Below are 22,230 nucleotides of genomic sequence, written 5' to 3'. Positions count from 1 at the left end.
ATTAATAGTTTTGTTTTGTAATTGTCAAGCAGAATCTAAAATTCAAATGGAAATTCAAGAAGAAAAAAGAGTCACGGTAACTTATATTCAGTCATTTGATCCACAACAAAGACAATATTGAAGTGGAATAGAGAAAGGATGGAATTTTTTCTTCTTCTAGATTTGACTGATAACATTATTCTGAATTTTAGGGACTATTTAAAGATGCTCTTAATAAGAGGTTCAGTTCACCACAGTGCATTCAATTTTTTAAGAAATTAAAGTGTTTTAATACAAATTATATGTTTTAATTTTTAATTTATGTTCTTAACTATTACTCTCTGACTTTAGCAACATCATTTAACCAAGCCCTAATTAGGGCAAACCTGTAAAGTGACAAAATGCACAAAATACAAGAGACAGAGTATTTTGTACTCACTAGAGACTCAAGAATTAAAAGAATCTGTGCCCCCTCAGTACCATGCAGTTTTCATGGAAATGATTTATTGTTTGGAAAATTAGTGCTGTCAACTATAATTTGTACTCTTAAGCAAGGCAATACATTTGAGCAATGATAAAGGTCAAAGTAATATATTATTTTATAATAGTACCTTTTATTTAAATATCCTAAAAAATTTTTATGAATTTTATACATAGGAATTACCCCATCTACCTTTGAGACGCAACATTTATGTAAACCATTTATCTTGACCTAATCTTTTTACCACATTCTTGTGTCTACTGTAACTAGAACTGCTATACAATGCATCTTGATTATCTGTGCTGTGATAAGTGAGCCCTAGCACAAAAAATTAAAAACTGATTTACTCAGATAGAATACAGAGAAGTTTGTTATGTTGCAAACTTGATCAGTCAGAGAAAGATGGAATTTTTAATAAATTCTATCCATACAGAAGAAAATTAATTTGTGTCTGTACCTTAAAACATACACCAAAAGTGAAACCCTATAGATTTTAGACACACATGAAAAGAAAAACAAGAATCTTTTTTTTTTTAAAGAGAGAGAAAAAGGGAGCACATGAGCAGGGTGGGAGGGGCAGAGAGAGAGAGAGAATCTCAAGCAGGGTCCAAGCTCAGCATGGAGCCCAACACAGGACCCAGTCTCATGAACCTGAAATCATGATTTGAACTAAAATCAAGAGTCGGACGCTTAACTGACTGAGCCACCCAGGTGCCCCAAAGAAGAATCTTTTTAATATAAAAACTTAGGGGGATATCTTCAGTTTCTTTTGGGAAACAAAAATTTCTTAAATTGGATATGAAGTAAGACACATAGGAAAAAATTAATAGATATGTCTACATTAAGATACATAATCTTAATATATAATGACTACATTGATATACATAATTCATCAAAAGACCCATAAAGATTATGGAAAAGGAAGCCAACATGCTAAGCAAAATAAGTCAGTCAGGGAAAGAAGAATATAATATGATTTCACTCATATGTGGAATTTAAGAAACAAAACAGATGAACATAGGGGAAAGGAAGGGAAAATAAAACAAGACGAAAACAGAGAGAGAGACAAACTATAAGAGATTCTTAACTATAGGAAACAGGGTTGCTGGAGGGTAGGTGGATGGGGCGATGGGGTAAGTGGGTGATGGGACTTAAGGCGGGCACTTGAAGTAATGAGCACTGGATGTTGTATGCAACTGATTCTACTTCTGAAACTAAAAAAAAAAGAAAAAAGAAAAAGAAAAAGCAAGCCTTGAATTGTTGAACACTACTACATTGGCTAATTGAATGTAATTTTTAAAAAACCTTGAAAAATCAAAAAAAAGAAAAGAAAAAGCAAGCTGCATTACAAAAGAATACATTGTCAATACATATATCCAGCAAAGGGTTTATATCCAGGAATATACATAGACATGAAGAACTCCTAGAAACCAATGAGAAAAAACAGACTACCCAATGAAACAGCAGCAAATGACTAAGAACAGACCATTTACAATTACCCATAAGCACAGGATAAAATTACCCAAATTACCAATAAGCATAAGTAGAGGCAATAAACTACATGGGTTATCAGATGAATGCGAATTAAAACTAAACACATGACTTCTACAAACCCATAAGAATGTGTACAGTAGAAAAGATGGACTGTATAAATGTTTCTGAGGAGTTGGGAAGAGTAGAAATTGAAAGCAAGCACTTCATCTGATTTTTTAAGATATTATCTATTAAGAGGGATCCCCTTTCTCCACATCCTCTCCAACATTTGTTGTTTCCTGCCATTCTAACCGGTGTAAGATGGTATCTCAGTGTGGTTTTGATTTGAATTTCCCTGATGGCTAATGATTTTGAACATTTTTTCATGTGTCTGTTAGCCATTTGTATGTCTTCATCAGAAAAGTGTCTGTTCATATCTTCTGCCCATTTTTTGATTTGATTATTTGTTTCCCGTGTATTGAGTTTGAGAAGTTCTTTGAAGATCTTCGATACTAATCTTTTATCTGTAGTGTCATTTGCAAATATCTTCTCCCATTCTGTGGGCTGCCTCTTAGTTTTTTTGACTGTTTCCTTGGCTATGCAGAAGGTTTTTATCTTTTCTTTTCTTTTTTTAAATTATAATAATATTTTTTATTATATTATGTTAGTCACCATACAGTACATCCCTAGTTTTTGATGTAAAGTTCAGTGATTCATTAGTTGCGTATAACACGCAGTGCACCATGCAATACGTGCCCTCCTTACTATCCATCACCAGCCTATCCCATTCCCCCACCCCCCTCCCCTCTGAAGCCCTCAGATTGTTTCCCAGAGTCCATAGTCTCTCATGGTTCATTCCCCCTTCTGTTTACCCCCCCTTCTACTTCCCTTTCTTTTCCTACTGATCTTCGTACTTCTTATGTTCCATAGATGAGTGAAACCATATGATAATTGTCTTTCTCTGCTTGACTTATTTCACTTAGCATTATCTCCTCCAGTGCCGTCCATGTTGCAGCAAATGTTGAGAAATCGTTCTTTTTGATGGCTGAGTAATTTTAATGCTTGATGAATGCCAGCTGCAGTAGCGACTCTCATCTCTTTCGTAGATATAGCAGTTTGGTGACTTCTGGATTTCTCGCACATGAAATAAGTGAGCTCTATTGGATTGTGAAAACTCAGATAGATATGTGTTGATATCAATACCAGATAGGGTTAAAAAGAAAAAATGAAGACTTTAAAACTTCTTAGAGCCCAGGGAAATGGACACGAAATTTTCACAAGCTTACAGAGAATGTCAGGGTATAGGAGGGCACGTAGTTTCACTGCAAAACATTAACACACACAATTCAGACAGCACGTGGGGAAAAAGAACAATCAGGTGAGCATAAATATGAGAAGAAACATAAAATGAGACCAAGAAAAGAAAGGTAAGTTAAAAGTGTTAATAAGACCTAGCCAAGTTACAGCTTTTAGAAGAGATACATTTACAGCCCCCATGAGTACCGTGACAGCAAGGTTGAATGAACAACACCAGCTAGGTTCTCTACTATAAAGTTACTATTTTAACTTTTGTAATTAATCAATATCATTTGAATATATTCTTTATTTATTTTTTATAATAATTTTTTATTATGTTATGTTAGTCACCATACAGTATATCCTTAGTTTTTGATGTAATGTTCCATGATTCATTATTTGCATATAACACCCAGTGCTCCATGCAATATATGCCCTCCTTAGTACCCATCACTGGCCTATCCCAATCCCCCACCCCCTCCCCTCTGAAGCCCTCAGTTTTTTTCCCAGAGTCCATACTATGGACTTCAGATATATCTTTAAAACTATATAACTGTAACTTTTTTCTTATCAAAATTTCACCCACTATGTTTAACATCCATTGGTGATTCTTATACCAAAAAAAAAAAAAAAATTATTGCAAACGTGGTGGCCAAATGGTGATTTTCTAATTCTATCATTTCTTCTACATTTATTAATTGTATATAAGAAGGAACTCTCCCTCATCCCCCACTTGTTTGTTTTTTCATTGATTTATATATATTGTGGACTCATGGATTCTTATTTATTCTTTTAGTTATAATCCGTTGCCTTTGCTCTTCATTTTGAGGCTCACACTATTTCAGATTTGGCCGGTGGGACCCTCTTCAAGCTGGCTATTGAATCTCTCTGATTCATTGAGCACTTCCTTTCAGGCTCAGCAAAATTTTCTTGGATAATCTTGTCATGTCCTTGCCCCAGTCCTGGAATCAGCCATTTTTCTAGGTAACTTTGGTCCCTTTTAGTTTAGTTTTGTTTTTATTTAAGTTTCAGTTAGTTAACATACAATGTAATATTAGTTTCAGGTGTACAATATAGTGATTCAACACTTCCATACAACACCCAGTGCTCATCACAAAAAGTGCACCCCTTAATCCCCATCACCTACTGATCCCCCCCCCCACCTCCCCTCTGGTAACCATCAGTATGTTCTCTATAGTTTAGAGTCTGTTTCTTGGTTTGCCTCTCTCTCTCTTTTTTTCTTTCCTTTTGCTCTTTTGTTTTGTTTCTTAAATTCCACATAGGAGTGAAATCATGTGGTCTTTGTCTTTCTCTGACTGACTTATTTTGCTTAGCATAATACTCCCTAGCTCCATCCATGTTGTTGCAAATGGCAAGATTTCATTCTTTTTGATAGCTGAGTTATATTCCTCTGTGTGTGTGTGCACGTGCGCCACATCTTTTTTCCCCTCAGATCTAGAGTTAGGGTTAGGGCCAGAGTGAGAGTATGTGCCTGGTATCCTGCAGTACAGAGACCTCTCCAGAGGGCTAACCTTGGTCCCTTTTAAAGGAGAATGGTAAAGAGCACATTTGGCATTAGTTGTGCTCATAGCTTACAAGGCCTCTACATGATCTGAGAATGCAGCTAGGAAATAAATGTAAAAGAAACACAGGAAATAGAAACCACAAACTAATAAACTAAAGAAATGTTTACTCATAGGAGGTGGGTCAAGGAAGAGACAGAAAGAATGGAGGGTTTCTCTCATCTATGGAACATAAGAACTAGGAAGATCGGTAGGAGAAAAAAGGGATAAAGAAAGGAGGGGGTAATCAGAAGGGGGAATGAAGCATGAGAGACTATGGACTCTGAGAAACAAACTGAGGGCTTCAGAGGGGAGGGGGTGGGGGAATGGGATAGGCTGGTGATGGGTAGTAAGGAGGGTACATACTGCATGGTGCACTGGGTGTTATACGCAACTAATGAATCATTGAACTTTACATCAAAAACCAGGGATGTACTGTATGGTGACTAACATAATATAATAAAAAAATATTATTATAATTTAAAAAAAAAGATAAAAAGCTTCTGCACAGCCAAGGAAACAGTCAAAAAAACTAAGAGAAAAAGAACTCTTAAATCAAAAAAAAAAAAAAAAAGAAAGAAAGAATGGAGGACTGGGAAAAGTATCGATATTAATATATAATATATAAATTTCAATCTATTTGTACATATTAATACCCATGAGTTCAAATAGATATCTCCAATTCCAGTTTGGCACCCTAGAATTCTTTCCAGCCTCCCTTTTTCCATGTACATAGCACCATTCCCTGATAGGAAGGAGCCATTCCCTTTTCTACAGTATGTTACTTATTTACTGAATCTCTGAATACATGCTAACTAATTTCAGAATTTTCAACTCATTCCACTGTAATGACAAACTAACTACAGCCTAAAATCTTGGTCTACAGTTTTTTCTTCACTGTGAATATATAGATAAGAAATTCTGTGTTCAGTAATTAGATTAGGTATTTTATTTACCCCTTTAATTCACTTATGATATTAGTTTGAAATATAGTTTGGTTCATTTGTTTTGTTTTATTCTATTTTGCTTTATTCCCTGTCCTCTTCTATATATTTTTACTAGGTAAAAGATAACCTGGTCAAAACCATACAAGTAAATTAACTCATCTCCCCATCCTTTCTTCCCCATTCTTACCTACCTCCTGTAAGTAAGCAATCTCACTAGTTTCTGATTTATTCTTCCTGTGTTTCTTTTGCTTGAATGGGCAGATAAATGTATATTTTATTTTTCCTTCATTATTATACAGAAAGTGGTGAACTATAAAAAAAATGTAGTGAGCTATAGATGCTCTTTTATACGTTGTTTTTTTCCACTTAAGATATCTTAGCCATCCCTCCACACTGGTTCGTAGGTGTCTTTGTCATTATTTTTTCATAGCTGCAAAGTACTCAATTGCATTGATCTTCCATGGAGTTACCTTCCATGGGGTCCAGGAAAGAGATGGTGGTGATGAAGTGTACTAACTGCCACTGAATTGTGTACCTCAAGTGGTTAAAGTTATAAATTTCATGCATCTATATTATAGTACATTTAAAATCTAAAAGAGAAAGAAAGATGTCATCTCAGCATAAAGCACAGACAAAATATATAATAATAATAGCAACATATGATTAATAAGTTAATAGGGGGAATAGAATAACAAAATATGTATTTATTTGGGTTTTTTTTATTATGTTATGTCAGTCACCATACAGTACATCCTTAGTTTTTGATGTAGTGTTCCATGATTCATTGTTTGCATAAAACACTCTCTTACACTGTTGGTGGGAATGCAGGCTGGTATAGACACTCTGGAAAATAGTATGGAGGTTCCTCAAGAAGTTAAAAATAGAGCTACCCTATGTCTCAGCAATTGGACTAGTAGGTATTTACTCCAAAGATACAAATGTAGTGATCTGAAGGGGCACCTGCACCCCAGTGTTCATAGTAGCAATGTCCACAATATCCAAACTGTGGAAAGAGCCCAGATGTCCACAGACAGATGAATGAATAAAGAAGAGGTGGCATATATATAAAATGGAATATTACTCAGCCACCAAAAGGATGAAATCTTACTATTTACATCAACATGGATGGAACTTAAGGGTATTATACTGAGCAAAATAAGTCAGTCAGAGAAAGACAGTTATCATATAGTTTCACTCATACGTGGAATATAAGAAACAGGACAGAGGACCATAGAGGAAGGGAGGGAAAAGAGAATGGAAAGAAATCAGAGAGGGAGACAAACCATGAGAGACTCTTAACTGTAGGAATCAAACTGAGGGTTGCTGGAGGGGAGGTGGGTGGCGGGATGAGGTAATTGGGTAACAGGCATTGAGGAGGGCATATGATGTGATGAGCACTGGGTGTTATATGCAACTGATGAATTACTGAACTCTACATCTGAAACTAATCATGTACTATATGTTGGCTAACTGAATTTAAATAAAAATTTTTTAAAAGAAAACATATAGTAATATGAAAAATATAAATTCAAATATATCATAATTATATTAAATGTTACAAGATCAAATTCTCCAGAACTACAATGATTATGAATCTATATAAAAAGAACACAGCTATTTCTTAAAAAAAACAAAAACAAAAACAAAAACACAGCCTGACTTCAGAGTGCTAACAAGCAACGTGTCGCAGATATAAGGACATAGAACAGTTTAAAGAAAATTGTTGGAAAAGAAATACCATGTAGGTAGCCAGGTGATGGGTATTAAGGAGAGCACGTGTTGTGATGAGCACTGGGTGTTATACACAACTAGTGAATCATTGAATACTACATCAAAAACTAATGATGTACTATATGTTGGCTAACTGAACATAAAAAAAATACTGTGTAAACACTAACCAAAAGAAAGCTGATACATGTATACTAATAATCAGAAGAAGTAGATGAGATGTTAAGGCAGGAGCTGCTGCTAGAAATAAAGAGAAATATCTCCTATTTATAAATGCAGTGGTGTGCTGTTAAATGAATAAAAATAGCTCTCAGAGGAACCTTGCTTTGTAGCATTTGCCAGTTTCCATAGTGTAATTATTTCCAGTATGGCTGATTTCAGTCTACCAATGTGATGTCATTGAATGGGGAGTTGAAAGAGATGTTCACATTCAGTTTGAAGCCAATGTAAGTGCATTAAAGAATCAGTACACAAGAGCAGATCATGATGCTGAATCTGCATGTCCTCAATAACATGGTATATAAACGACACAAGCAATAACTGGGTATATCTAAAAGGGGAAAAAATAAATGCACAATTACAATTGGCAGCATGCTTCACATACGATTTTGCACATATAAGAGGTAGTGAACAAGGAGGAAAAAATTAAGGATAAAAAATATTTAACAATCCAAGTAACAAACTTGACCTGGTGGACATATTAACAACACTATACATGACAGCAGAATGTATATTCATTTTAAGTTACATAGAGTTGGCAACTATATAAAAGTTTTAGGAGATATATCTCAATGTGCATGAGCGCAATAATCAGATTTAGTGATTGTCACTTAAAAGTTATCCCTCTTGACAAATATTTCTAGGGCCTGTTTTATATCTTTGTTCCTCAGGCTATAGATGAAGGGGTTCAACATAGGGGTAACTACTGTATACATGACTGAAGCAATAATGTCTTTGTCTTTGAAGTCCCTTGATGAGGAGAAAAAGTAAACACCTGCAAGTGTCCCATAGTATAGAGACACCACAAAAAGATGGGAGCCACAGGTAGAAAAGGCTTTAAAGAGTCCCTTAGTAGAGGGGATCCTCAGGACAGTTGTTCCTATACGAATATATGAGCCCAAGATACTACTCAAAGGCAGGATGAAAAGCATTCCTCCTTCAGTAAAGATGACCAGCTCATTGAGAGAGATGTCTGAGCAGCTTATCTTCAGGAGCACAGTGAGGTCACAGAAGAAGTGGGGGATGGTGTTATTAGCACAGAAGGGCAGTTGGACCAAGAGGAGGGTGTGCAACAGGGCATGGATGCAACAGAAGAACCAGGACCCAGCTACTAATGAGATACACAGCTCCTGCCTCATGATAGTGGTGTAGTGGAGTGGCTGACAGATGGCCACATATCTGTCATATGCCATCACTGCAAGAAGGAAGTTATCGAGACAACCAAAAACTATGAAAAAATACATCTGAAAAATGCACCCCACATAGGGAATGCCTTGTTGCTGAGTCTGCATGTTCATGAGCATCTTTGGAACTATAACAGATGAAAGGGAAATATCAGAGAAGGCCAAGTGGCTGAGGAAGAAGTACATGGGAGTGTGGAGGCGAGAGTCCAGCCTGATGAGCAGGACGATGAGCAGGTTCCCCAGCACCGTGGTCAGGTACATGCCCAGGAACAGGGCGAAGAACACGCCCTGCTGCTCTGGCCGGATGGGGAGCCCCAGGAGGAGGAACTCGGACATGCTGCTCTGATTCTTCAGCCTCATGCTGTTCTTATCTCTGCTGGCAATTGGAGAAAGTGGGAAATGTCAGTGAACATGTCATAACATTATAGTAAGGTCCTTTCTATGAAAATTCTTAATTTTAGCTACCTTTCTGTTTATTTCTCACAACTGTCATTGCATGAGTTAATTTGCCCATCTCTAGCACTAATGATACATGAAACTATCACATTAGCCAGGTTTTTCGCCAAACAAAAGACTTTTATTCTTTATTCAACAAATATTTATTGAACAACATCTTTCGTATATTGAGTACATAGCAATGAACAAGAAATGGTAAGTCTCTATGTTCAAGGAGTTTATATCTTTATATCAAGCCAGGTTCAAACCCAAATAATTTACTAAGATCAAAATGTGAAATGGGCACCAGGAAAGAGATATGAGTCATTTCCTCTTAAAAAGGATGCGAAGCTCCCTAAGTTGGAACAGAATTAGCTTCATCACAGGCACTCAGTATAATTGGCTGGGTCCTACCTGTTTTAAGTCATTTAAAATTCCCTGTTACCAAAAGTGTCCAAGACAGGTTTTCAAACCAACATTGAGAATAGCATCAGGCACTATTTCAAGTGTTTTACGTGTACCTTCATATCAGAACCTCACCGTAGTCCTAACAAATGGTATTATTATAGTCATTTTAACTATGAGACAACAAATACATACATTATTTAAATGTGCAAAAGTACACACAATTAAGTGCAACAGATAGAATCACAACATATGTCTGACAAGAATGCATACTTTCAACCACTCTGCATAGAAATTATACCCTCATTAGTTAGAATGTCCGGAGAAGCTATATATCAGCTACCTTTATCCAAAATGTCCTTAACTCCCTCTAAGAAAAATTTACACTCACATTTATACGTCATACAATATACAAAGGACTTTCACATGCTTTGACTTCTCTGAAAAAAGTAAGTAAATATTTAGGGACTGTTCAGTTCACAAGGCAAACTTCATGTCCTCATTTTATAGATACAACAACTGAAACTAAAAAGATTACTGACTTACCCCCCTTGACTCCGCTTTTTGGTGGTGGATTCCAGATTTAGTATCTATTTGGACATTTGACTAGAGGTTAGGATAAACACATACCCTTGAAGAGGAAATCAAGACTGACATTCTCACTCAAGTGTAGGAACAGGACAGGGAGTCCTCCTCAAGGACCACAACCTTGCTCAGGGGCACTGGTTTTCTCAGTTCATGGCTACCAAGAAGGACAATGACTTGACTTTTATGTGAAGGTATGCCTGCTCACTGACATAGCTTGTGTCAGTCCTTACTGAGAAACCAGAAGAAAACAAGAGGGCCAGGACCAACCAGGAACCTTGATTCAGGCAGGACATTTAGAAGGAGACAGCTGGGCCATTAGCCATGGAAAAGATGTCAGACCATGACCTCGAAGTATGAGAAAGAGCCTTTAGATGGATCTGTTTTCTCAGAATTCTACCTGTCCTGCTCCAGACAATGGTGAAATAGGAACCTCTATGACACAAACATCAGATTCGGGAAAAAAATAATAAAAATTCCTCCTATTCCACTTATTTTGTTCCAGGCATGGTGCTGAATAATTTGTGTGCATTGCCTCATTTATCCTCAAAATAGCATGATGAAGTAAGAATGGTTACCTCTCCTTTGCCAGTGAAGAATCTGAGCCAGAGAAAGTCACTTCCTAAGATCACAAAACATATAAGAGCCAGACTGAAGATTGGGCCCCGGTCTGCCGTACTGTAGACACTGAGGTTATACCCATTAGTACATAACACCTGTCCAGGGCTGGAAATGCATGTGAACCTGCCTGCTTAATGCAGTATTATATTTATATATAGCCACTGTTGAAACACAGTTAAAAAAGTAGTTGAGTTCATAGAAAAGAACCAGAGGCCCTTAAGGCAAGTACATGAAACATACAACAACAATGCACTCTAAACATTTGGAACCACATTTTAAAATATGACTTATAAACAAAATGCAATATCACACATAATCACACATTGAGCTGACATTTCAAGACCTCTTACCTATTGCTGGTCATGAGTAAATTCAGGAAACTTCTCACTCAGACTGGGGAGCATATATCTCCCTCTTCAGACTACACAATCTCATTTACTTAACTATGATGTCTGCCCAAGGATGAAAATGTGGGAGTTATAGAAAGAGAGTGGAGCAAATACTTGAGTTCAATGGGACTGATTAGGAGATCCCAGATCACACACACAAACTCCCTGCCCTTGTTTAAAGGGGCAACACTTATTTAGACTTCTGTGCTCTTGTCTAAGGGAGGAAAAGAATAAGACTGGGAGTCAATTACACACACACACACACACACACACACACACACACACAGAGAGAAAATTCATGAAGAAAACATACATATATCCGCATTGTACAGGCAAGGAAACATCACACAGACCCATATATATGTAGAACTCTAGACACAGAGACACACCTTGCCCACCCAGAATTCCCAGCTCACTCTGACCTGTGCCACTCCTTAGTGAGCTCAGGTACCTTCTAATACAGTTTCCTGAATCCTCAGCTTCTGTTGAGAACACCAGGAACAAAATGTAAGAAGAAGGCCTCTGTGAGCTCATGACCTCATGAGCTCTCTGTGTCTGTCCTTGAGCTCCAGGGCAACAGGCAGGAGATAACTATTTTACAAACGTGGGAGAGGACTCATGGGAAGTCCCTAAGCTCCTGGTTAAGGAAAGAATCAAAGCAGACTAAAGGCCACCAATTCCTATCAGACCTTAGGGAGGAGCTTGTACAGGAGCTCAGGGGAGGGACTGAACTGCTAGAGCCACCTGAGAGGGTGACCCAGATCTCAGGGACACTCTGGGGTCCTCTCTGCCTGTTCGTAGTTCCAGGGAGGCAAGTAGGAATGGCTTAGTCAGCCTCTATCACCAGTGTTTCCAATGCAGTGGGTCTGCCTCTCCCAACAGCACGTTATGATCCAGGAAGAGTATGTCTGGCTTCTGCAAACTCCCACACCACTCGCTACCATGAGCACTCAGATCTAGCTTTAACTTCACATCCTACAGGTCCCCTCTCTCCCTGGGAAGAGACTTCAGGGCTTGGAGGCATGCCTTTTCCAAGAGAGTGTAGAGAGGGGAGATTTAGTCCTTGGGCTCAGTTCTCAGAAGAACTGGGTCTGGGCTATGCCGCTCATTAATTGTGGGCCCACAATAGCCAAACTATGGAAGGAGCCAAGATGCCCTTCAACAGATGAATGGATAAAGAAGATGTGGTTCATATATACAATGGAATATTACTCAGCCATCAGACAGGATTAATACCTACCATTTACATCTACATGGATGGAACTGGAGGGTATTATGCTAAATGATGTAAGTCAAGCAGAGAAAGACAATTATTATATGGTTTCACTCATATGTGGAATATAAGGAATAGCACAGAAGATTATAGGGGAAGGGAGGGAAAACTGAATGGGAAGAAATCAGAGAGGGAGACAAACCATGAGAGACTCTTGAGTCTGGGAAACAAACTGACAGTTGGGGAAAGGGAGGTGGGTGGGGGAATGGGGTTACTGGGTGATGGGCACTAAGGAGGGCATGTGATGTGATGAGCACTGGGTGTTATACGCAAATAATCATTGAACACTACATCAAAAACTAATGATGTATTATAGGTTGGCTAATTGAATTTAAATTAAAAAAGAGAAAGAAAAAAAATACATTATCCGCAGAAGTTATTCTTGAAATTAAATGAGATGTTTTGTGGTAAAGCACATAATCAATGCACAGTAGACATCAGCTCTTGTGATCATTTGATCTTTGTATCTTCCAAAAAAAGATAATGATTTCTAGAATCACTGTTATTACCAGAGGATTTCTATTGAATGAATAACTGAATTAACTGATTAATTTATTCTCCCAATCTAATAGTAAGAATGTATTCCCACCCTAAGAGATTAAATGAGTTAAAACATATAATGAATTTAGAACATTGTCTGGCATTTTGTAAGTCCTGAATAAACTTTGTCTATTTTGTTGCTGTGGTTTACGGACTCATTACCTTCAGCTGCTCACACATGCTCACACATTTATTTCATTAACATCTTAGTTACTGATAACTCCATGTTGTTCAAACCAAAATGTAGAAATCCTTTAGCTACCAGAGGAGAGCTGGGGGGAGGAGGGGGATGGGTTCAGTAGGTGATGGGGATTAAGGAGCATCTTTGTTGTGATGAGCACCAGGTATTGTATAGATGGGTTGAATCACTATATTGTACACCGGAAACTAATATTACACTGTATGTTAATTACCTGGAATAAAAATAATTTTTTTAATGTAGGAGTCCTTGACATCTACCTTTCTCTCACACTCCTCTCAGTTCATCAGTAACTCTTGTCGGTTCCAACTTACAACCAAATATAGTATTCACCAGATTTTTACTACTTCCTCTGCTACCATCCCAGCCTATCATTTCTTAACTGCACTGTTGCCATAGCTCCTAGGTGGTCCCCCTGCTTCCACACAACCCCCTTCTCCAGCCAGAATGATCCTTTTTAAAGCTGAATCATGTTACTCTTCTGCTGAAAAGTTTCCAGGCACTACACAAATAATTCACAGTAAAAATCAAACCACAAAGACTAAGGGACCTAGGCCCTGTTGGCTTTAAAATTATCCCTCAAAAAAAAAAAAACCCATATATAAATATCTTTCCTTGGGCTCTTCTACATGCTCACTCCCCTTCAGGGATGAATCTCATTTTTGTTCCTGAACGTAGCTGGCATTGTCACATCTCAGAATGTTGCAGTTGCTGTACTTGCTCCCGGAAATACTTTTCCTGCGAATATCCTGGTGGCTCTCTTCCCTGCTGCCTTCAATTCTTTGTTCAAATATCCCTTCAGAGTCAGACCAGTCGTCATCACACCAGTTGCAGCCTGTCCCCTGCATTCCTGATTTTTCCACAATACTACTTTTTATGTCACTTAAAAGCAAAGAAACTTACTTACATATTAAGTTATTTTCATTGTTTCCCCACTAGAATATAAGCTCCACAAAAGGAAGATATTTTTTTCTGATTTGTTCACTTCTAGAAATTTCTGTAAACACAGCGGACACATTTTTAAAAATACCAGTCAAGAAAAATAAATTATCCAGCCACTGTACCCCCCTGACCTCAGCGTGGACAGTGGCCTCATCCAGTAGAGACCCGAACAGCAAGCCTCCTCTGCTCAAGGGTGCCACCAACTGACCTGGCCATAAACCCATGCTGAACTGACTGGTGAAGGACTGTCCCTGCCGAAGCAAATCTGCTAAGTGTAGAAGAAGAGACTGCTTATTCAAATATACAAATACCAACGCAAGGAATTAGGATCATGAAGAATCAGGTAAAAATGACACTATCAAACAAAACTAATAAAGCTCTAATAATAAAACAAAAGGAATAACATCAGTAAACTGTCTGACAAAGAATTCAGAATAATCCTCTTAAGGTTTAGTGAACTACAAGAACACAGACAGACAACTAAATAAATTGGAAAAACAATGTATGAGGAAACTTAATTCAACACTACATTGAAAGAACCATACACCATGATAGGGTAGGGTTTATCCCTGGGTTGCAAGAGTAGTTCAACATATGCAAATCCAAATGTGATTCACCACATTCATAGAATAAAAGATAAAAATCACTTGATCCTCTCAGTAGATACAGAAAAATCAGTTGACTAAATGCAAACCCCTGTGTGATAAAAACCTCAATAAATTGTGTATAGAGTGAACATCTCTCAACATAATAAAGGCCCTATTTGACAATCCTACGGCTAACATCATACTCAATGGTCAAAGGTTGAAAGCTTTTCCTCTAAGATTAGGATCAAGACAAAGATACCCTCTCTTATTACTCCTATTCGGCATTGAGGACGTTATGCTAAATGAAGTGAGTCAGACAGAGAAAGACAAATTCTTGTGATCTTACTTATATGTTGAATCTGAAAAAAAAAATCTAGGAGAAACAGAGTAGATGGGTGGTTTCCAGGAGCCAGGAGTAGGGTGTGGAGAAATAGATGAAGGTACAAACTTCCAGGTATAAGATGAATAAGGTCTGGAGATGTAACGTACAGCATGGTGACTACAGTTAATAAGACTGTATTGTATATTTGAAAGTTGCTGAGAGAGTAGATTTTGAAAGTTCTCATCACACAAAAAGCATGATAACTTGTGAGGTAGTGGATGTTGCAGCTAATATGACTGTGGTAACTTTGTAATATGTATATATATAAAATTATTGCACTGTACACTTTAAACTTATACAATGTTCTATGTCAATTATATCAGAATAAAGCTAGTAAAAAATGAAGGGAGGGAGGAAGGAAGTTGAATGAATGAATAGAAAGCACAGCCCCATGAATAGGCAGAATTCTAACCCAAAGCTTTCTGTCTCTGTATTATTTACTCATAAAATATAGATTAAACTTTAAATATTACTCCAAAAGCTAAGGAAAAAGACAGCTGTATTGTGTGAGATGGTGGTTTACACTGAGGGCAAGAACAGAATGTGTTTTATTTCCTACACATTGTTATGGATGATGATCAACAAGATACACAATACTCTCTACATAAAACCTAAAAGGAAATGTTCTTTTTTTATTTCAGTGCCAAGAATAGTTGTTATCCTCATTTTTCAGATGAGTAAACTCAGGCTTATAGACACTCAGTAACCTGCTAAAAGCAACTTACTTACTGGAAATGTAGGCATTCTATCAAATGTCTTCCTTCTTCAACACTAAACCTTAACAGACACTCTGGACCTAAACTTTGAAAACACATGCAGCATATTTCCAAAGTCCTTTTGCTAAATCTGACAATAACTGTTGTTCTATCCTGTGCTTTAAACATACATAAACAGACATTAACCTAATCCCACATAGAAAGAAATCGAATCCACGTGGCTGCCAAGATACTGGAACACACCATACATCACTGATCTACCCTCACTGAATCCTCTGCAAACTACAACCTCCTCATTTCTAGAATACACCTAGGTCCACACCTGAATCCCCAAACATAAAAATATTCACCCACATAAATATTTGGTCACCCTTGATAACCCAGAGTTGGGGAAACTGAAGCACACCCTTGAGATGTTGCAGTGAGATTAAGAAGCTCTGGGATGAGTCGCCACACCAAAACAGGGAGCTATGGGCTCCCCTGTCCCCTGGAGTCAGCCCTGCTAGGTGTGATTCCCAGTCTGCTTACTCTGCTTAGAGGGATCACAGGACCAGCTCCCTTGAGAGGTCATCACTCCACAACTTCCTCAGCCTAACAAGGACCCCAGAGGCCAGAAGAGCAGAGCTCAGACTCAGGAGACACTGCCTGGGCTTTCACAATCAAAAGGGTCCTTGTCCCTTGAGTCAGGGCATCTCTGCCTTCTGATATGGGGAGCTGGGAAAGCAGCAACATGCTGGGGACTAGACACGAGGGGTTGGTGGCCAGTGAGGAGAAACGTGCTATCCTTTCCAAGTACCATATTAGTTCCCCTGCCTGTCCTGTTCCTCTCCTTGTTCATCAGCCCAGAATGTTGTGGGAGACAAATGAGGGGGCTGTACTTGGCTGAGAAGCAGACTGACAGGTGAGTAGCAGATGTGGTGCAGACCAGCTTCTGGAGACAGTGGGCAGGAAAGAAGAGCACCTGGATCTGGAGGTGAGCTTCAGTAAACTAACCACCTGCTTGGCTCCTCCAACCTCTAGCACTTAATCTTTCCTCCCTGAGAGTTTCAAATATTTCATGGATTAAGCAGTCATAGGGTCCAACTAAAACCTCCATCTGACTTTTAGTTTTCAGTCCATCCAGTTTGACCTCTAGGCAGTCTACACTGTGGAATTTGGTGGAAGGAGAACGCCATCAGTTTTCAAAGAAAGGAAACAAAGGAAAGAAAACTATTATATTCCTGGTCTTACCCACTCACCTTGTGCTTTGAAGACTGTTCTTCCTGGTTCTCACTCTCAAAACCTTCTTTTTCCTAGTCATCAGAATAGGTGACCCTCACACCTATGACCTGGATCACCCAACCTCATCAATTAACCCAAATCTCCACTAATTTCTTATTTCCACAAGCAGCCTTTTCACAAATGGCTCCTTATTTATTATTGACCTGTGTTTGACAAATTGTTTTGCAGACATGGTATCTCACTAGCTACTCATAAAACATCAGGAATCAGCTTATGAGCACGTGACAGAGGATAAATCAAACCCCATCTTTTGTCTTGGTCCAGGACACTGCCCAGCACTGACCACAACTCCATGTGACAGACATGCCCCAGCCATACGTGGCCAGTTTTTTCCACCTGATTTTGGCCAGTTAATCATGGATGTTCAAAACTTCGTATCCTCCATTTGTGTAACACAGAAAGATAGGCACCTCCCTAGCCACTACAAGGATAGACTTTGAATATGGGAGAAGAAAGCTTGTCAGTAAAGGGGGATAGAAGGGGAGGTCATGTAGGAAATGACCACCGTGAGGCAAACAGTGCCTGTGTATGATTGTGACACACAATGTACACACCAAAACATGAGGAGGTGTAGCCTAAGGGTTAAGAGCATGGGTTTCAGAGTGATTCAGAGTGGGGTTCAAATCCTGATTGCTATTCACTTCCTTGGTGACCTTGAGCAAACCACTTCACCTCTAAGCCTCAGGCTCCTAATAAGAACACATGCCTCATCGTCCCTCATCATGGGATTTGTGAGGTACTTAGCACAAGCTTGACACATAGAAAATTTTCGATGATATTGGTTATTGTTATTAACTTTTAACTACTGGTTCACTCAAATCATTCAATGCACAAACTAACATTTCTTCTGTAAGATCTAGTAAAATCATGAGATTAGTCTGACAACTTGGCAGTGAGGAGTATATTTTAAGCTTGTGAGTTAATTGATTTTGAGGACAACCAGTAACAGCAGATAAGGGAAGGTGACACTGAGATGATGACGATGAAGAGTTTCTCCTGAGTCAGGGCACCTGGGTGGCTGACTCTTGATTTTGGCTCTGGTCATGATCTCAGGGTTGTGGGATCAAGCCCCACTTCAGGCTCCACCCTGGGCATAGAGCCTGCTTAAGATTCTCTGTCTCCCTCTGCCTCTGCCCCTCCCCTGCTCACACTGTCTCTCCTGAATGTTCTCTCTCTTTCTCTCCCTCAAAAGAAAAATAAAGCATTCTTTTAAATTTGCCTTCTTAGCAACCTTTAAATATGCAATAAAGTGTTGTTAACCATAATCACTGTTATGCACATGACATCATTTAATTTTAATGTAATTACTGCATTTAATTGTTAAATTAATTAATATATTACTATTTCAATGTTAAATGAATTAATATATTAATTAGAATAACAATATTGAATCCATGAAAAGTCCACTGTAAAGGGATCATTAAAAAGGTGTGAAAGAATATGGTGCTTCTAAAGAAATTATTTCAAACACATTGGTGATTTAAGTATGTTCATGTTAGAGATTTTTATAGTAAGTAGGAATACATAAATAACCAATATCTCAAACCATTTGAAAATCTCTATGTAATATGTCCATTTATGAGGTATGGACAGATATGCTGACTCTAAAAAGTTGACTTAAGGCGTGCCTGGGTGGCTCATTTGGCTAAGCATCTGCCTTCGGCTCCAGGCAGGATCCCGGGGTCCTGAGATTGAGCCCCAAATCCGGCTCCCTGCTCAGCAGGGAGTCTGCTTGTCCCTTTCCCTCTGCTGCTCCCCCTGCTTGTGCTTTCTCTCACTCTCTCTCCTGCTCTCTGTCAAATAAATAAATAAAATCTTTAAAAAAAAGAGTTGATTTAAAATACTTTGCTTATACAAGATCTCTCAGCGCAGAGATTTTTGTAGTAGCAAGAAAATGGAGGCCACTTTGATGTCAATTGCCAGGTAGCTGGATAAGACTGAAAAAAATATATATCAACCTGATATATATATCAACACTTAATATATAAAAAATTACTATGTTCTCATAGGTATTTTTGCATACACATATGACTGGTGAATTATAAATCATGAGTTGAATACTGAACAATGGATGCCCATCCTGTACAAACATGTCCTAGTACAAATCATTAAAGAAACAAAAAATAGTTTACAGTGTGGGGAAACTTACACTTATAGCATGGCATGAGCTAAGGAGGATGAACCCCTCATCCTGTGCCCAGAGGAGAAAAAGCCCATTTTGTTGAAATGGGTTCAACATTCCCCTTAGATTTTCCCTGTTGGTTATTTTGGCAAACTCATCCCCCATCCATCTCCATTCCTTATACACTGCCTGAAGTTGTTTGTTGATGATCTGTCTCCCAACCTAGAACTTGAGCTACACAATACATGGATCTGCCTGTTTTTATTACTAAATCGCCAGCAAGGGAGCAGTATTTTCACAGAATAGGAACTAGTGAACTGGAATCAGTGAGGTCCATCTCTGATGGTTTCTAAAGGAAAACTCTTCTTCTGTCCCACCAGCCTTCACTATAAGGACTTGTGATGCCATGGATTTGGGAAGGGAGGGCAAATTCAAGGGAGATTGACAAGCTGTCCCTGCATAGCAACTAATTGTGACTAGAGAAAATGAAGACTTGCTGGGTTGTGGACTTGGGGTAAGGTAAATAACAAAACATATATAACTAGAACCAAGTCAATGGCAAGAGTCAACCAAACCAGCCTTGTCTCTGAATTCATCCTCATGGGACTCTCCTCCCGGCCTGAAGACCAGAAGCCACTCTTAATCCTCTTCCTCACCATGTACCTGGTCACCATAATAGGGAACCTATTCATCATCCTGGCCATCCGCTCTGACCCCCAGCTCCAGACCCCCATGTATTTCTTCTTGAGTTTCCTGTCCTTCACTGACATTTGCTTTACAACAACAATTGTCCCCAGGATGCTAGTGAACTTCCTGTCAGAGAAGACCATCTCCTATGCTGGGTGTCTGACACAGATGTATTTCATTTATGCTCTGGGCAACACTGACAGTTGCCTTCTGGCGGTCATGGCCTTTGACCGCTATGTGGCCATCTGTGACCCCTTCCACTATGTCACCACCATGAACCACCGCTGCTGTGTCCTGCTGGTGGCCTTTTCCTGCTCACTTCCTCACTTCCACTCACTCCTACACACACTGCTACTGAATCGCCTCATCTTCTGTGACAACAATGTTATCCATCACTTCCTCTGCGACCTCAGTCCGCTGATGAAATTGTCATGCTCCCCCACTTTTGTAAATGAAATCGTGATAATGTCAGAATGTTCTGTTGTTTTGGTGACCCCCTTTCTGTGCATTACTTTCTCTTATGTACGAATCCTCATTGCAGTTCTCAGGATCCCCTCAGCCGCTGGGAAACGCAAAGCCTTTTCCACCTGTGGCTCTCACCTCACTGTAGTAACACTCTTTTATGGAAGCATCTTCTACATCTATTTACAGCCCCTGTCCACCTACACTGCCAGGGACCACATAGCAACACTTGTCTACACAGTTCTTACGTCCATGCTAAACCCTTTTATCTATAGTCTGAGAAACAAAGACCTGAAACAGGGTCTGAGGAAGCTGATGGGCAGGAGGAAGCCCTAAGCAGCACCCTCTTGACAAACCCACAAATATAATCTTCTCCACTCAAATCTGGTCTCTATTAGGTCTTGGTGAACAATTAAACTGTGGGAGGTTAGCTTTTTTTAACTCATGTGAGACAAGACTCACATCCATTGATGATAGCTGACCAATTGTCCCTGCCTCTGCTGAAATCATGATATGCTTCCTCACTATTCTTCCATTTTCCCGTGAAGATTCATTATGTTCTCAATCTCCAAATATTGCTTTAAACTAATTCTCTTGTCAGAAATAAATCCTGAACAAATTTCACTCCTTTTATTAAGACCTACTCTCCAGGGGCGCCTGGGTGGCGCAGTCGTTGGGCGTCTGCCTTCGGCTCAGGGCGTGATCCCAGCATTCTGGGATTGAGCCCCACATCAGGCTCCTCTGCTAGGAGCCTGCTTCTTCCTCTCCCACTCACCCTGCTTGTGTTCCCTCTCTCGCTGGCTGTCTCTCTCTGTCAAATAAATAAATAAAATCTTTAAAAAAAAAAAGACCTACTCTCCAAAACCCTTCACATTACAGTTATTGCTGAAAATGATTACTGAATTTATAGCTTCTGAGTGTCTTTGCAACATTTCAAGGGGAAAGAATGGAGGGAGAGAGGGAAGGGGAGGAGGAGAATTATATTCTAGTAACCTTTCTCATTATGAGGATTTTTAGAATTCCTTATTTTTTCTTTCAAAAACTTTTCTTCCTTCAAAATGTTTACTTTTACTTCCCTCTTAAATTTCTATCCTTTATTAAAATGTTGTGTTTTTTCTTTTTAATTTCCTGTTGTTGTTTTTTTTACCATACAATTTAATGGTAATGGCCATAGGTGCCTGAGTGGCTCAGTGGGTTGAGGATCCAACTCTTGATTTTGACTCAGGTCATGATCTCAGGGTCATGGGACTGAACCCTGCATCAGGCTCCACGCTCAGTGGGGTGTCTGCTTGAGATTCTTTCTCTCTCCCCTCTGCCCCTCCCCCCCGTGTGCGCATTCTCTTTCTCTCTCAAATAAGTAAGTAAATACATACATACATACATACATACATACATACATACATACCTCTTTAAGAATGGTAATGGTCAGAAAGATTAAGAAACAAGAGTGATTACATGGAAGTCATCCATTCCACAGTGAGGAAGTTGGAACCTTTCTCATTCCCACCTATCCCCAAAGTTATGTTTAAAGTATGGGATTAAGTATTTCATTCTAGAAACTCCCACTCTGAGGGTCTATCCTATGGAAATATTATCATAAATATATGTTCGATATTGAGATTTTTTTCAGTCATTCCCGGATTATAACAGATAAAAATTGAAAACAACCTAAAATCCAATCAATCAGCAATGGGGAAATAAAGATTAATCACATAGAATGTAGAATATGCAGCAG

General features: G+C 38.8%; 2 protein-coding genes across 2 annotated transcripts; one reads left to right on the top strand and one right to left on the bottom strand.

Annotated features, from left to right (window-relative positions):
- Positions 1 to 8,296: 8,296 nt before the first annotated feature.
- On the bottom strand, positions 8,297 to 9,229 carry LOC113266264 (olfactory receptor 1J4-like). Its single transcript, XM_026513730.3, has one exon. The coding sequence runs from the start codon at positions 9,227 to 9,229 to the stop codon at positions 8,297 to 8,299; it is 933 nt and encodes a 310-aa protein (XP_026369515.1).
- Positions 9,230 to 19,901: 10,672 nt separating this feature from the next.
- Positions 19,902 to 20,831, top strand: LOC113249781 (olfactory receptor 1L8-like). The gene has a single exon (XM_026491239.4). It carries the CDS (start codon positions 19,902 to 19,904, stop codon positions 20,829 to 20,831), a length of 930 nt encoding a protein of 309 aa, XP_026347024.3.
- The last annotated feature ends 1,399 nt before the right edge of the window (positions 20,832 to 22,230 follow it).

Source organism: Ursus arctos, unplaced genomic scaffold (genome assembly GCF_023065955.2).
Source record: "Ursus arctos isolate Adak ecotype North America unplaced genomic scaffold, UrsArc2.0 scaffold_18, whole genome shotgun sequence".
NCBI classification, from domain to species: Eukaryota; Metazoa; Chordata; class Mammalia; order Carnivora; family Ursidae; genus Ursus; species Ursus arctos.
This window is presented reverse-complemented; position numbering and strand designations above follow the sequence as displayed.

Bases quoted from the DNA above. Each gene is read 5' to 3' on its own strand.
- LOC113249781 (XM_026491239.4), top strand. From the start codon at position 19,902: ATGGCAAGAGTCAACCAAACCAGCCTTGTCTCTGAATTCATCCTCATG.
- LOC113266264 (XM_026513730.3), bottom strand. From the start codon at position 9,229: ATGAGGCTGAAGAATCAGAGCAGCATGTCCGAGTTCCTCCTCCTGGGG.